Source organism: Morchella importuna (genome assembly GCF_003444635.1).
Source record: "Morchella importuna strain M04M26 chromosome Unknown Morimp01GS052, whole genome shotgun sequence".
Classification (NCBI taxonomy): Eukaryota; Fungi; Ascomycota; class Pezizomycetes; order Pezizales; family Morchellaceae; genus Morchella; species Morchella importuna.
Genome location: NW_025763449.1, coordinates 133298 through 148245, shown reverse-complemented (window position 1 = coordinate 148245; position 14948 = coordinate 133298). Strand labels below are relative to the sequence as shown.

Below are 14948 nucleotides of genomic sequence, written 5' to 3'. Positions count from 1 at the left end.
CTTTACATCAATTCGTAGCCCCATACTGGCACAGGTATCTACAATTTTCCCGCCTACAAACGGCGCCTACAATACAAATACCCTGCCAACTCCTTGAGCTTTCTTGTGTTGACTGTACGTACTTTTTCGGTGGTTGAAGCTTTGGTTTGTCAAATTCATTTCTCGACTCTCTAAGAGGTTTCTTTCATCCTCTATAGTTCCTCTCGTATTCCTCTACCAAGCCAGCAGTCCACAGTTTAAGGCACTCCCCTAGAGAAAACTCTGGATATGACAGCCTTCCGCAAGATTCACATTAGTCCCAATTGCACTACTGTCCATCAGAGGTTTTACGAGAGCGTCGAAGAAGGGGATGATTACCGCTCCGAAGAGGATATATATACTGGTAACTCACAGTCGAGCTCTTCTTCTGCTTTCAGCCCTGATACGTCGGAAGCTCTCAATCTTGAAGCTATGAGTCGAAAACGTGCTGTTTCCGACTGCGAATATAATAGGAGCCCCGCAGAGTTCAAGCGAGCAAGGGCTACTACCTCTCTCAACCCGAAAACGCCCCTTGAACAGCCCATTTGTTTTATACTTCCAGAAGCTATATGGGCCAATATATTTTCCCTGCTACCCCCGGCCGAGTTGGGCCGCCAGCGTCGTACCTGCAAGTTATTTAAGTGCTATTTGGATAATGAAAATATCTGGCAAAGGAGCAGAAAAAGATTTCTCCCAGACCACCCAAAACCCGTGTTTGGATTGGCTGAATGGGAGATGTTAAGTCTTATTCTGGGAACTGGGTGCATGCTTTGTGAAAAAGGTGCGTCCAGAAGAGAACATAGTAGCAGCCCACCAAACGTCAAAGTTAGAAAGGCAGTGATTTATTGGCCTTTCCGGGTGAGATGCTGTAAAGTGTGTTTGGAGGAAAATACTACAAAGGTGAGGGCAAGATTACCACGCCCCTACAAGCGTTCAGTGTTGATCGTTGTACTTCTTCAGGAATTTTTGCTTCACTCATCTAAGTCATTCCCTGACGTTTTATTGACCCCTTTACCATTTGGAATCGTTGACTTGCGCAATAACTGGATCTCCAACTCGACACATTACCAGCCAAATATCGGTCTAACGAGAATATTTTGGAATGCTGATATTCAAGACATGCTCGAAAGATATCAAGAAGCAAAGGATATGAGAGCCCAGGAAGAATGGTTGAAAGGCCTGAAAGCTGAAGGAATGGCCCATAAGCTAGATATCATAAGAATTGAAAGATTCGAAAATATGCAGATTAACGGGTCAGATTCCCGATCAGCGTACGCAGGTGGTTCCTATCCAGGTGGAAACAGCGCAGAGCTTGGCTTGCTACAGGGAGAATTTCTACAGAAAGAATATACTGTGCAGCCTGGGAATATTCACAATGATGACCAGTGCCGGGAAGGGCCTGCCCTGCATCAAAATCCAAGCGTGAATCTCGACAATAACTCAGTTACAAAATCGAGTGCCGTGAGTATAGAGTCAAAAGCTGGCCTTCTGCTCTGTGAACCGGAAAGTGCTAGTGGAGTTAAGAACTGTATGATGGACCCTTTATTGAGATCCCAGCTTTCCCCCTACATTTTACCTATCATTGGCCCTACTATCATCGAAAATCGTCCTACATTTACCGCAGTGAAATTAGCGTCCATAATTGGTTGCTAATGCCTTTCACAGATTTCAAACAGTTTGATTCTTCTCAGGTTTCGGGCTCTGTCCAAGTAGAGCATACTGTCCACGAAGCACTAGAAGTGAAATCTAAGCGTCGCGCCGACATCGAATTCCGCTGTCTTCAAATGAGACCTTTTCTAAAGCCCGAGCTTTTGGCTCAGTTACCGGCATTTCAAGCTGCCATCAAGATACCACTTCCTCTCACTGAGCACGCGTGGGAAAACCTCAAAGTTAAGTTATTAAAACAAATCTCAGATGAATATGAACAGGGCTATGGAAAAACCGGCCCACTAAAGATAAAGTTGCTGCATGAAGATCGAAAGATTCTAGAGCAGAAGCAAAAAGAAGCAAAGGAAAGAAAAGAAATTGAATGGGATGAACTCCAGGTTCCTGTGCGTGCAAGGCTGATAATATACGCCGATGAAATTACCAAACATTGGCTTGGCTGCATCACAAAAGACACTGCCCCGAAGTTCGCAGTTGATGTTTTGAGCTATTGCAGGCGTCGGTTCTATGAGGAAACCCCTTACTCCACAGATGATCCCTACCGTATTAATCCTCTTGATACTACAACTCGAGTTGGTAAAGCAACTTTAGAAGTGCCTACTATTCGAAGGTTGACACTAGAGAACATGAAATTCGTGTTTGATAATAAGATCAGGCCATTGACAGACCAATTTGGGAGGGAACTATTTGCTTGTAGTGGGTGCGAGCACAACTCGAGATTTTACGCCTTTGAAGGTGCTATACAGCATTATGCTGCTAAACACACTTCGCAGCTAAGCTTTGGGTCAATAGTTGTTCACTGGAGGGCTGATTGGCCAGAAAAGCTGCCGTTCAAACTTGATCATCCAATCTCCTACCCCACAGCTGTTCCTTTTTTCCAATCGGACATGAATATTAGTCAATGGCAATTTTACCCGTCTCTTCAAACGTCCATAACGCACCAACTTCCGGGAATCTTTGCCCCAGTGTCTGTCGGTCTACATACATCGCATGCAGCCTATAATTTCTCAAATTATTCTGGTTACAACTATCCTCCTCATCACCGACAATCGCATCAGGGAATCCCACAGTCTGAATCCATCAGTCAAACTCACTGTATCTATCTTGAGCAAATAGCTCAGGACTCTCGGAGCGCCTGGTTTCAACTTTCTGGCATCAAGGACCTTCCATCGTCTGTTCGAGTTCATTATCTCATCTCCAAAATCGTTCCTAGTTTTCAGAACAAGTTCTCTTGCGAGCCGTCATTAGCAGTGTTCATTGAGGCACTCAAGGAATATAAATCTTTGAAGCCTATAAGAAATACAAATGGTCTCCTCTGTCTTGAGTGCTACAAGAGTCCTCCGCCGCCCACAGCCGAAGGCAATATTAGAGCTGGAAGGCTTTTCACATTTTCAGCGTTACTTCAGCATTTCGAAACTATCCATATATTGCGAAATCGAGCCATGACAAAACCGGACTGGAAAACAGAAATGGTGAAGTTACCTGAAGCAAGGGTTATTGGAATGATAAGCCAAGCACAAGGGATGGACGTAGAGAAATACAGCTTACTAAAAAGCGTTTTCCCGCTAGCATTTCCTCTGCCGTTCCATGGAGTGAATTCTAGCGGTATAATCAATGAGGCAACATGTGGGGTTCCGTCTGAAGGTCATATTAATATTGATATCTGTAATCCACTCAAGGAGATAGGATCAGAGCAGAAAGGTAAAGTTTTACCTTAGAAAGTTTTTCATATAAAGCTTCCTCCTAGTCCCCCTTAGAATTTAATCATGAATGTATACCAATCAATAGCTGGTCAACTAACGGTACTTTGATATTGATACTTAGGTATACGGCTGAACAATCATAAGGAAATGTCTACAGCCCCCGCTAGAACGAATCACAGCCCCCAGCAAGACTTACACATTGGAATCGATTGCCAACGTCCATCATACGTTAATAGCAATGGACATCGATGTAGATCTCTCAAGAAAATTCATGAGCCAGAACTGCAAACAAAATCACCTCAGTGCGCCGACAAATCAGAAATGACCGCTGCAGAGCTTTTTCTCGAGAATTTCCTTCGAAATACGGGGGATAATCTACAACTAGATCGCAAAAAAGAAGAAGAAATAGCACATACCTCGGTGGTCATTTCAGAAAAAGCACATGACTCTTCAGCTTACTCGCCTGATCCCTATTATCAGGGGGATAGGGATAATATCCTCGAACACGACCGGTCTAGTCTTCAGATCACACCAAACAAGCCCAGGAAGCACAATCTTCCGATTGAACCACCAGCATCCCGTAGTAACCAACATGACCGAAGGTCGATGCCTAGATGTGCACGCTCCAAATGTCCCATTAGTCAGAATATGTTTAGGTTGCCCGAGACAGCGCTACACAAAATATCATATTTAAGAAATTCGCCCACTGCGTCATGCCATACTAGCAAGAGGTCCCATGACATAGACGACTATAAAACTCTTCGACAACAGTCAGCATACTTGAAAGAGAAGTATAGTGAACCTTTGTACCTTAAGGAAAGCAATAAATACTATGACACAAAATATACTCTTCCTTCCCCTGCTTCTCCTCCTCGCCCGCCACCTCCACAGCCACTGCCAAGCAGCTATTATAGCTTGAAGAGTTATAAGAGTTATCGGGGTACCGAGTGGTCCCATATACCTCCATTGGTGTATCCTGCTCCGCCATTACCTTCGACCATACCTTCAGGTGGGTGTTATGTCGCTCAGTATGAGTTTGACTATAGAGGGCCAACAACATCCAGGGACCCTTTGATTCCCCCTCAGTCTACAACAACTCAATACCGCCCTTACCCGCCGCTCCGATCGCCAGTGAGAGAGGCTGCTTATAGAGGAAGACTGCGAAGCCCTGTGGTCTCAAACAGGTGTTCCTATAAAGAAATGGCTCCTTCTTATGAAACAGAGCCCGTGTCTTTGCATAGGGATCATGTCACCTCTGAACATGACCAGTATAAAACTAGCTGTGGATGGAATAAAGATAGAGATTATCATCAGTCATACGCGACCCCGTCAGTACCAGGCTGGCCACAAGTAAAATCATTTGAGGGGACCGAAAGGAAGATGGTTGATCGCTCGTACGGGAAGGGCGAGTCTTGTGGCCGGGGAGGAAGGGGGAGGAGGGGTATAATTAAAGTTGAAGATATCGATGATATGAGAGGCGCCGATAAAAGTATCAAGAGTAGTTTTGATCGGTATTGACTAATCTCTGGAGGATTAATTGTTTGCATCTAATCCGATTGCATTGCTTCTGGCCTCTCTACTTATTCTTTTCTTGTTCACTTCAACTTAGCATCACCACTTCAGCGAGCATGCTATAATAATACCACTTGTCTTTCTTTCTTTGCTTTTCAATTCTCTTTCTTGCTGGTGGTGTTGAAACACAATTCTATTGTCTCTCTATTTTCTCTCCATTCATTTCAGGCCACGCTCAACTTTCTTTTAAAAAAAAATTTTATTACTGCCAGGTACGTATGTATGTCTATACCTACCAGCCTTGAATAATTTTTTCTGCCTGAATTTAGATTCCCTATCAACTACAGCATAATCTACATACCACGTTTGCATGTACTTGAGTCTCTAAAACTTTGCTTTATAACTTTAAGCCCAAAACTGGCATGCAAAAATCCATTAGAGCTTTTTGTACCTTTACTTGCAAATCAATCATTGGCATGGTTATCTGCTAGTTGCAACCCATACAGTCTGGTCCTCTATATATCAACATGTGTTCGTTCGTCTGCAAAAATCTGGGCCTGCAAATCAAGTTATTTAGCTGGTTTGCTTGCGGATTTCTCAATTAAGGAGATTAATAGATAGGTATGTAGCTATAGCTGAATAAATAAATTCGGTTATGGCTAATCAATCATGTATATGGGGGCGAAGCGAACAAGCCTTTCAAGCCCTTTGAGAATATGAAATTAGATTGATATTTAACTCGTTAAATTGACGTTATCTTGTTCGTATTGTAATTGTCTGACTGAAAACTTCCGCCGTTATGGTCCACACACCCGCGAGAACCTGAACCTTGGATCCTATTGAAGACATATCCATTGTCCAAATTCCCTTATATTTACATCTACCTCCTTGAGCTCGAATATATTCTTTGAACCACTGACTTTAACCCGTCTTCTCAGTGTTACAGACGTTACTACATATTGCTAGTCGATAGGACAACATATTAAGCGGGCGGATCTGATTTTCAGAAACTCGAAAATTCCATAAAGACCCAGGCATAACAGGGACATTGAACTGTGCTTTTCGTTCCAAACTCCAAAATAGATAAGGAAAAGGGCAAAGGGGGGAAGTAGATATATAATTTACAGTGATAACCAATCACGGGCATTAGACGTAGAGGGGTGAAAGAGAAAGAAAAACCACCGAGTTTAAACCAATTCAAACTCGATGCACTTCTCGGCCAGCTGCGATCCTTCACGAGGATATGATGAGCGGTTGGCTAACAAAAAGATGTATCAAAAAAGGAAAGAAAAAAATAGGATAGCCAACACCCTGAGCAAGATGGCTGAAATATATGAAACCTCCTGCCAACAAGGAAAACGATTTTACACGCTTGCGACGCTGGGAGTATCAACAAGCAAAACATGTAGGGAAACCCTGTTGAGTCAGATAACCAGGCCTACGTGAGAGTTGAAACGTCCAAGAGCGTGCAGAAATTGGGATATGGTTATAAATGGTAACCGAAAGTATAGACCACATCGAAGACAGTGATGCCGAATTCCGTAACCAGCATATGGTTTATAATACCCTATCAAACGGTCAGTATGAATACTTGGATCGGGCTCGGATTTTTCTCATCGGTCTTACCCAAGGTAATCCTAGAGATTTGATTAGCACGTTAGAATAACAAGCAACGGTAGCCGAATTGAATAATATACCTCTTTGATACTGCCGATGGCATGCATTTTCCCAACATCACTCCTTGTCCCCATAAGTTTGATTCTGATCTGGGAGCCTTTGTTGATAATTTGGTCGCCATTGTCCGAAAATTGTGGAGGGTTCGAGGTAGGATCAAATTTTATTTCCCGAGGGATGAGCTGGCTAGTGAGAAGGAACGTTGCAAAAGAGAGCAGCGGCACTTACATGGCTAGACACGAAGACGGTAAGAGGGCCGACTTCGGCGAAGAATCCCATCTTATTGACAGAGCTCACAACTCCGTCAACCTGTTGGGAGAAAACAGCGCGGTGAGTTGACTGCAATATCGCTCTGGCGAGAACATATCACAGGAGAGCAAAGTGAACTTACTGTCTCACCCTTGAAAGGCCGCCATACAACAGCTTTGTAAGTGATCGTAAACTCAGCATCTCCTTTGCCTGGAATGATTCTCCCTAAAGTAAAATTATCGTGTTCTATCACGCAGATGATGAAGTATCGACCGGTACAAGAGCCTTCTACATCTGCATGAAGTTTGTGGATAAGGTACTCGCGCATATGAGGGCCAAAATAAGATGGGTGGAGCGTGATAGTACGCTGAAGCTCGTGTATGAAGAACATTGTAGCTAGTCGTAACGGTTGGTTGGAGGGTACTCGGTAGTTTCTTTGTTCCTTTGAAAAGAATCTCCTGCCGACGGGAGGGTTGAGGTGTTGGGGGGTTGAAGGAGAGTGAGGGTATACTATGGAGATAGCAGGTAGGTAACGCGTTTTGAAGCTTTCACTGATGATGTGAGGTATGTAGGTACAGTACCGTATGCACTAAGTCCATCCCAGTTACAAAGGCTTTGTTGCAGGGTCGGTTGGAATTACATAACACCCAGAGATGGAGAACCTCAAAATCTATATATGGAACCACATATACTTTGGGTCCAGGCTGCCAGACAGATCTTGAAAGGTTTCAGCTTTAAAATAAATCTAATAATCTTCTCTTCAGTGGGCTAGATGTAAAATGACTAAACTACTGTAAATCAGCATATATTTCTACACCACTTATTACTGTATCATTACTACGATAGCACGCATTCCCTTCTATTATGACGCATGCGTGAGTAAGTACAAAGTCATAATCCTTTACTCGAGTTAGAGACATGTATCAGTCCTTGAGCTAGAGTATCCCATAGTAATGTACATATAGGTACAGCATGTAGGTACAATTTCACATCAGAGGAGGACTGAGAATCTTGGCTGCACTAGGACAGCATCCAAACCTTCGATGGCTGACTGTAACTGCCAGATATAGGTACATCTTGTACCTACAATTCTATTGTATTTCTATTAGTCTAGTTATGCCACACTACCACACCCAATCACAGCTCGCTCCGAATTCTGCCGCTGCCCACCACTCGTCCGTCCATCCCGCCGCCTGGCTTGTCCTCGTCTGCAAAATTCATTCTTTCCCCCGCCGTCCGTTCTCTGTGGTCTCAGAACTCAACTCTCCCCTCAACCACACCTCCCCCCCACCCTCCCACCCACCTTAATTATCATCATCGCCATCATCATTAACAATGTTTAGATCGGCCCTGCGTCAGTCTACCCGCTCCGTCGGGGCTTTCTCTGCTGGCAGAATCGTCGCGGTACGTTGATTCTACTGTCGAATTTTCTCATTTCAATTCATCCTCGGCCCTCCGGAACCGGTTTTTTTTTCATCCGGAAAATACCATATTCATAGCCAATTGACTTCAGATACAACCCGAGATATTTCTGAATTGTTTCAATCATTGATCAAGCGATAAAATGCTGATGTTTGGTTTATTTGTAACTAGGCACGCAATGTCGCTCCTGCCATGATTAGCCATGTCCGCTTCTATGCCGGGGAGGCCAAGGCATCTCCAACAGAGGTTTCTTCCATCCTTGAACAGAGGATCCGAGGTGTCTCTGAAGAAGCCGGCCTAGCTGAGACCGGAAGAGTTCTGTCTATTGGGTAGGATTATGACTTTTTAAATCTATCATGTACCTGTACCAAGCAGCGCTAAATCGGCTATTCGATAGTGACGGTATTGCCAGAGTTCACGGTTTGGCCAACGTTCAGGCCGAAGAATTGGTTGAGTAAGTACAATCATATATTGATGAAACATGAAACATGTTTACTCATTTTTTATTAGATTCGCATCAGGTGTCAAGGGTATGTGCTTGAACTTGGAGGCTGGCCAAGTCGGTGTTGTGTTGTTCGGTTCCGATCGTCTTGTCAAGGAAGGAGAGACTGTCAAGCGTACCGGTGAAATTGTATGGAGTACCTTTTGCACTTTCATCCTCTCAAATGCCATATTATTCTATACTATTGCATTGACGATTGCATTTACTAATTTTATATCAGGTTGACGTTCCTGTTGGAGAGTCACTTCTTGGACGTGTCGTCGATGCCCTCGGTAACCCCATTGATGGAAAGGGCCCTCTCAACGCCAAGGAGAGGAGACGTACCGAAGTGAAGGCTCCTGGTATTCTCCCCCGTCAGTCTGTCAGGGAGCCTGTCCAGACTGGATTGAAGTCCGTCGACGCCATGGTTCCTATTGGACGTGGACAGCGTGAACTTATCATTGGTGATCGCCAAACTGGTAAGACCGCTGTCGCTCTCGACACAATTCTCAACCAGAAGCGCTGGAACAGCGGATCCGACGAGAAGAAGAAGCTTTACTGCGTGTACGTTGCTGTCGGTCAGAAGCGTTCCACCGTCGCTCAGTTCGTCCAAACCCTTGAGGAGAACGATGCCATGAAGTACACTGTCGTCGTTGCCGCCACAGCTTCCGAGGCCGCCCCTCTGCAGTTCCTTGCCCCCTTCACTGGATGTGCCATTGGTGAATGGTTCCGTGACAATGGAAAGCATGCGGTCATTATCTATGACGATTTGTCCAAGCAAGCTGTTGCCTACCGTCAGATGTCTCTTTTGCTTCGTCGTCCCCCTGGACGTGAGGCTTACCCCGGAGAGTAAGTGGATCACAATTCTTAGGGCTTTTATTCGGGTTCTAATTATCCTAGTGTCTTCTACCTTCACTCTCGTCTCCTCGAACGTGCAGCCAAGATGCACAACAGCCACGGTGGTGGATCTCTCACTGCCCTTCCTATCATTGAGACCCAGGGAGGAGATGTGTCCGCCTACATTCCCACCAACGTCATTTCTATTACCGATGGACAGATCTTCTTGGAGTCCGAGTTGTTCTACAAGGGTATCCGTCCCGCTATCAACGTCGGTCTTTCTGTCTCCCGTGTCGGTTCCGCTGCGCAGGTTAAGGCCATGAAGCAGGTCGCTGGGTATGCATTTCAGGTCGTTCAAACCATTATCAACCAGTCACTAATTATGAAGTTAGTTCCCTGAAATTGTTCTTGGCCCAGTACCGTGAAGTCGCTGCTTTCGCCCAGTTCGGTTCTGATTTGGATGCGTCCACCAAGTCCACCTTGAACCGTGGTGAACGTCTCACTGAGCTTCTTAAGTATGTTCTATATATTCCCGCTGATGTACTGTCGCTCTCTAACACCATTAAAGGCAGAAGCAATACTCCCCTATGGCCGTTGAGGAGCAGGTTCCTTTGATCTATGCTGGTGTAAACGGTCACCTTGACAGCATTCCAGTCAACAAGATTGGCCAGTTCGAACAAGGTATGTATCTCCGGTATATGGTATAAATGGATATAGGAGTACGAGCTAACAGCCATACAGACTTCCTTGCCCACCTTAAGAGCAACGAGTCCGGACTGATCAACACAATTAACAAGGAGGGTGCATTGTCCAAGGAAACTGAGGCCAAGCTGAAAGACGTTGTTGTCAGCTTCGTAAAATCTTTCTTGTAGACATAAGCTTCATGTTTTTCCCATGGTAAATTTGGCTTCATAGCATTTTTGTACACCCTTTCTTTGCTACTTTGCTCCCCATTCGCATAAACTGTATTTCCCCAACAAAATATATGTTTGAACGAATGAAGTAAAAATCTATGTGTCTCTTTAGTTGGTCAAGATATTAGAAAAAAGTTGTGATGTGGGGGCAGTGGGTTGTTGTATTTACCGTGAATTTCAACAGTTAGTTTGGTCAAAAGTAGTACTTACATGTATTTCAATGCTTAATCATAGCTTACTCATTGCTGGTAATGATTACACGGGGCCCTGAATACAAGCACATGTACCTACATGTAAGTCCCAGGTAATGTAAGCACATCTACGTAATAAAGGTAATTTCACTTGGAAAAAATGAAAAACCACACTTAACCTTACATGATCCGGCACCCTCATCATTTAATGGAATCCAAATGTCTTCATCATCAGTTTACAAACCTCTAGGCCTATATAAAAGGCCCCAAATGCACCTAGTAAGTGGGAATAAGTGCTAGAAGGTTTGAGGAGAGGAGCGCCTAAGATGGTAACATGGATTTATAGAGATATTAATTTTATGAGTGTATTTGAGAGGTTAGGGATGTCATTGAAGGATTTTCATGCCAACCAAGGGCCCATTGCACTCGGGTGGTAGGACACGATGGGCCGTGAAGGCCCACTTCGCCAGGGTAAATTCACAGCTAGATCCCGTTGTTTGAAGGTATTTATTTACCTTTGTAGTAGGGCGAATTTATAACAGATCAGCAGAACGGGCCACTGTCAAAAGAAAGGCTTCGTAAACAATATATATATACTGATTACTCCGAGCATAAAAGGATACCAGGAACTTGGTGGATCTCCGTGGGTATTGGAAGAATATATAACTATAATGATCTAGTCAATTGCCGTTGCCAGCTAGGTTGATGTCAAGAAACAAAGGGACGGCATTTGCAAATGTTTGGATAGCTAGGTGGATGGTACCGGAATCGTGCATGTACATAAAAAAGCTGTCCTAGGAACCTTCCAATATGGGGTAAAGAAACACACGAACCCGAATGGGTTTATCATGATCAATAATGAAGTGTGATGTGCATGTATGTACACCCCCAAAAGATTACTAATGATCCCTAACTCTAATACTGAATCAAATGTCTCCATAGTCTCGATTCAGACTCGCGTTGATTATGTAACTAGCGATAATCGCCTAATGAAATGCCTAACCGCCTGAGAAGCTCCAAGCATATGTATTTAGTAGATCTCACCGGACAGGCTTAAGCCACCTCACACATCCTCAGGGGTCAAGTTTTCTCCCAGTAACTTAAGATCCTTCTTCCACCTGGAGTTGTGCTCTACTGGAGAACAACTCACCCTAAACACCTTATACAAAATGTACGATCCAGCACCCTATCGGGACGTGGAGGGACAACCATCGCGAGTACTTGGAGAAGCTAGTGATTCTCCTAGGTCTTCTATAGACTCCACTTCAACCACTTCCCTTATTCTCGAAAGGATAAACCGTGATGGAGATGACACAGATTACAACCCAGCGGCACCCATTCACAGGGAAAAGCACGGTGATGATGACCTTGAGGGTGGAAAAACCCGTCTGAAGCCTGCTGAAAGGAGAGTTAGAAGAGCAGTGTATATCCTTGGAGCTGTGATGGTTGGAGCTTGGGCTCTGGCCCTTGTGGTATACATCGCTAGAGATCATTACAAATGGGCAGATAACCCCGATTCAACACTACCATCAAATTTGGGGAAGACTATCACACTTGATCAGGTCATGGGGGGCAATGGAGGAGTAGGAGACATGAGATTGAATGGATCGACGGTGCTACTGGCTCGGAGGACGGCTTGCTTTTAACACAGAATCCCCCTTCATCTAATAGCTTCCTTGAGGTACACGATGTTACAAATACCAGCAATACGATCGTGTTAATGCAAAGCAGGTCCTTGCATGGCAATGGACAACCGATTCATGTTTCCAAAGTGTGGCCTAGTGCGGATTTAAAACGCGTCCTCGTGGCATCGGATGTTCAATCGGTACAGCTCTCTCGCGTCTTGTGACTCTAGGCCTTATTTTATGTTAACAATTGTTTAGAATTGGCGCCACTCGTACACTGCTGTATATTGGATCTATGATGTCGCCACAAAAGTTGTTCGGCCTCTTGTACCCTCTGACCCAGAGGCAAGATGTGCGTTGGCAGTGTGGTCTCCTCAGGGAAACTCTATCGCCTTTGTTCTTGACAACAACCTATACATCCATCAGCTAGACCTACAGACCACATCAGATGTATTCAAAGTCACACAAATTACTAGAGATGGCGGCACAGAGTTGTTCTATGGTATTCCTGATTGGGTTTATGAAGAGGAAGTATTCTCTGGAAATAAAGCACTTTGGTGGAGCGCAGACGGAGGTCACCTTGCCTTTTTGCGAACAAATGAGACAGAGGTCCCTGAATATCCAATTCAGTATTTCGTTTCGCGTCCTTCAGGCGAGATCCCTGAGCCTGGCCAGGAAAATTATCCTGAACTCGAGTTCATCAAGTACCCAAAAGCTGGCGCACCCAACCCTGTGGTTGATCTGCGTTTTTACGATGTGGAGAAGCAGCAAATATTCTCTGTTGACATTGAAGGCGATTTCTCTGATGAGGATAGATTGATTACAGAAGTCTTGTGGGCTGGGGGGGAAAATGTCCTCATTAAAGAAACCAATCGCGAAAGTGATTTTCTAAAAATGGCTTTGATTGATGTTAGTACACGGACCGGAAAGGTTGTGAGAGAAGTAGATGTTGAATCGCTCGATGGGGGCTGGCTTGAAGTGGTTAGTAAAATCTCTATACCGAATTCTGAAACACAACAAGATCTAAACCATGGTATAGACACAAAATACGAAATATATTCCTGCGGATCCTTCTAAAGGCCGGAAATATGACGGATATATTGACACAGTCATTCATAAAGGATATGATCATCTGGCATATTTTACTCCTCTTGACAACCCAGCGCCCGTACTTTTGACATCCGGTCAATGGGAAGTTGTTGACGCCCCTTCCGCGATTGATTTGGAAAACGGATTGGTTTACTATGTTTCTACTGAGCGTTCCCCCATCGAGAGACACGTATATAGTGTCAAACTCGACGGGTCTGACAAACGCGCTCTGACGAACGTATCTGAGGACGGCCGTTATGATGTTTCCTTCTCAAAACTGGCAGGTTATGCCCTACTAACATATTCTGGACCCGATATTCCTTGGCAAAAGGTAGTCAGCACACAGTCCAAAAAAGGCGATTCATTCGAGAAAGATATTGAGAAGAATCAAGCGCTTGCAAAGCTTGCAGCGGCATATGCACTCCCCACTTTCCACTACTCGACTGTAAATATCGATGGCTTCGACTTGGAAGTTGTTGAGCGACGCCCCCCAAACTTTGACCCGAAGAAAAAGTATCCTGTCCTTTTCCAAGTTTATGGTGGCCCAGGCAGCCAGTCTGTTACCAAGAGTTTCCAGATAGATTTCCAAGCCTATATTGCTGGAGCCCTTGAGTATATCGTCGTTACTGTAGATGGGCGAGGAACTGGATTTATCGGGAGGAAGGCTCGTGTCGCTGTCCGAGATGACTTGGGATTTTGGGAAGCAAATGATCAGATCGAGACTGCAAAGATATGGGCAGCCAAGGACTATGTTGACGAGGAACGAATTGCCATCTGGGGATGGAGCTATGGCGGTTTCATGACTCTCAAAACTCTGGAACAAGATGCTGGCCAGACATTCTCTTATGGTATGGCAGTCGCACCCGTTACCGACTGGCGATTCTATGGTAAGCCCGTTTCCCATTCCCTATAATCCTAAAGCCCTTAGGACTAGACAAACAAAAAGCACATCTTGGCAGCAAAATTGAGTATTTAGAGCCATACTCAATGATAGCTCCAAGCTGTCCTTTTTTTAGCCCAGTTTTCGGCTATGCATTCCCCATGACTAGAGCTTATTGTGGATAAAACAGACTCGATCTATACCGAACGCTACATGCATACCCCACAAAACAACCCTAACGGTTACGAAAGCTCGGCAATTAACAATGTGACGGCAATCTCTCAAAACGTTCGCTTCCTTTTGATGCATGGTATTGCCGATGACAACGTCCATCTCCAGAATTCCCTTACACTGCTGGACAAATTGGACCTTGCTAGTGTGGAAAACTATGATGTTCACGTGTTCCCCGACTCTGACCATTCAATTTATTTCCGTAAGTCCATTCATCGCCCCCTACGTGTTGCAAAACCCTAACTGGTTATGATTTATTATCACAGATAATGCAAACAGGATGGTCTACGATCGTCTCAGCCAGTGGCTTATCAGAGCATTCAATGGCGAATACTTGAAGCTAGACCACCTGAAACCAAAGGAGCTTGAGGATGAGTAAAGGCCTGTTTGAATAAGGAGTTTCTTTCCCATAAGAATTGTATTAGTAGCAGTTTATTGGCGGCGCTTGGGGTCTCGA

General features: G+C 44.6%; 4 protein-coding genes across 4 annotated transcripts; 3 read left to right on the top strand and 1 right to left on the bottom strand.

Moving 5' to 3' along the window:
- Positions 1-267: 267 nt before the first annotated feature.
- On the top strand, positions 268-4461 carry LAJ45_10885 (uncharacterized protein; the record flags this gene model as incomplete). The annotated part of the gene is made up of 5 exons (XM_046120400.1): positions 268-918; positions 979-1546; positions 1684-3384; positions 3508-4395; positions 4451-4461. The coding sequence occupies 5 exons, from the start codon at positions 268-270 to the stop codon at positions 4459-4461; spliced, it is 3819 nt and encodes a 1272-aa protein (XP_045966409.1).
- A 1994-nt stretch (positions 4462-6455) lies between these two features.
- Positions 6456-7212, bottom strand: LAJ45_10884 (uncharacterized protein; the record flags this gene model as incomplete). Its single annotated transcript, XM_046120399.1, has 5 exons — positions 6456-6465; positions 6525-6535; positions 6596-6754; positions 6801-6881; positions 6964-7212. The coding sequence occupies 5 exons, from the start codon at positions 7210-7212 to the stop codon at positions 6456-6458; spliced, it is 510 nt and encodes a 169-aa protein (XP_045966408.1).
- A 944-nt stretch (positions 7213-8156) lies between these two features.
- LAJ45_10883 (uncharacterized protein) lies at positions 8157-10433 on the top strand (the record flags this gene model as incomplete). The annotated part of the gene is made up of 9 exons (XM_046120398.1): positions 8157-8225; positions 8415-8572; positions 8641-8697; positions 8754-8874; positions 8966-9573; positions 9625-9897; positions 9954-10076; positions 10130-10242; positions 10303-10433. 9 exons carry the CDS (start codon positions 8157-8159, stop codon positions 10431-10433), a joined length of 1653 nt encoding a protein of 550 aa, XP_045966407.1.
- A 1402-nt stretch (positions 10434-11835) lies between these two features.
- On the top strand, positions 11836-14870 carry LAJ45_10882 (uncharacterized protein; the record flags this gene model as incomplete). Its single annotated transcript, XM_046120397.1, has 6 exons — positions 11836-12249; positions 12318-12491; positions 12550-13272; positions 13331-14267; positions 14451-14693; positions 14758-14870. 6 exons carry the CDS (start codon positions 11836-11838, stop codon positions 14868-14870), a joined length of 2604 nt encoding a protein of 867 aa, XP_045966406.1.
- Between the last annotated feature and the right edge of the window lie 78 nt (positions 14871-14948).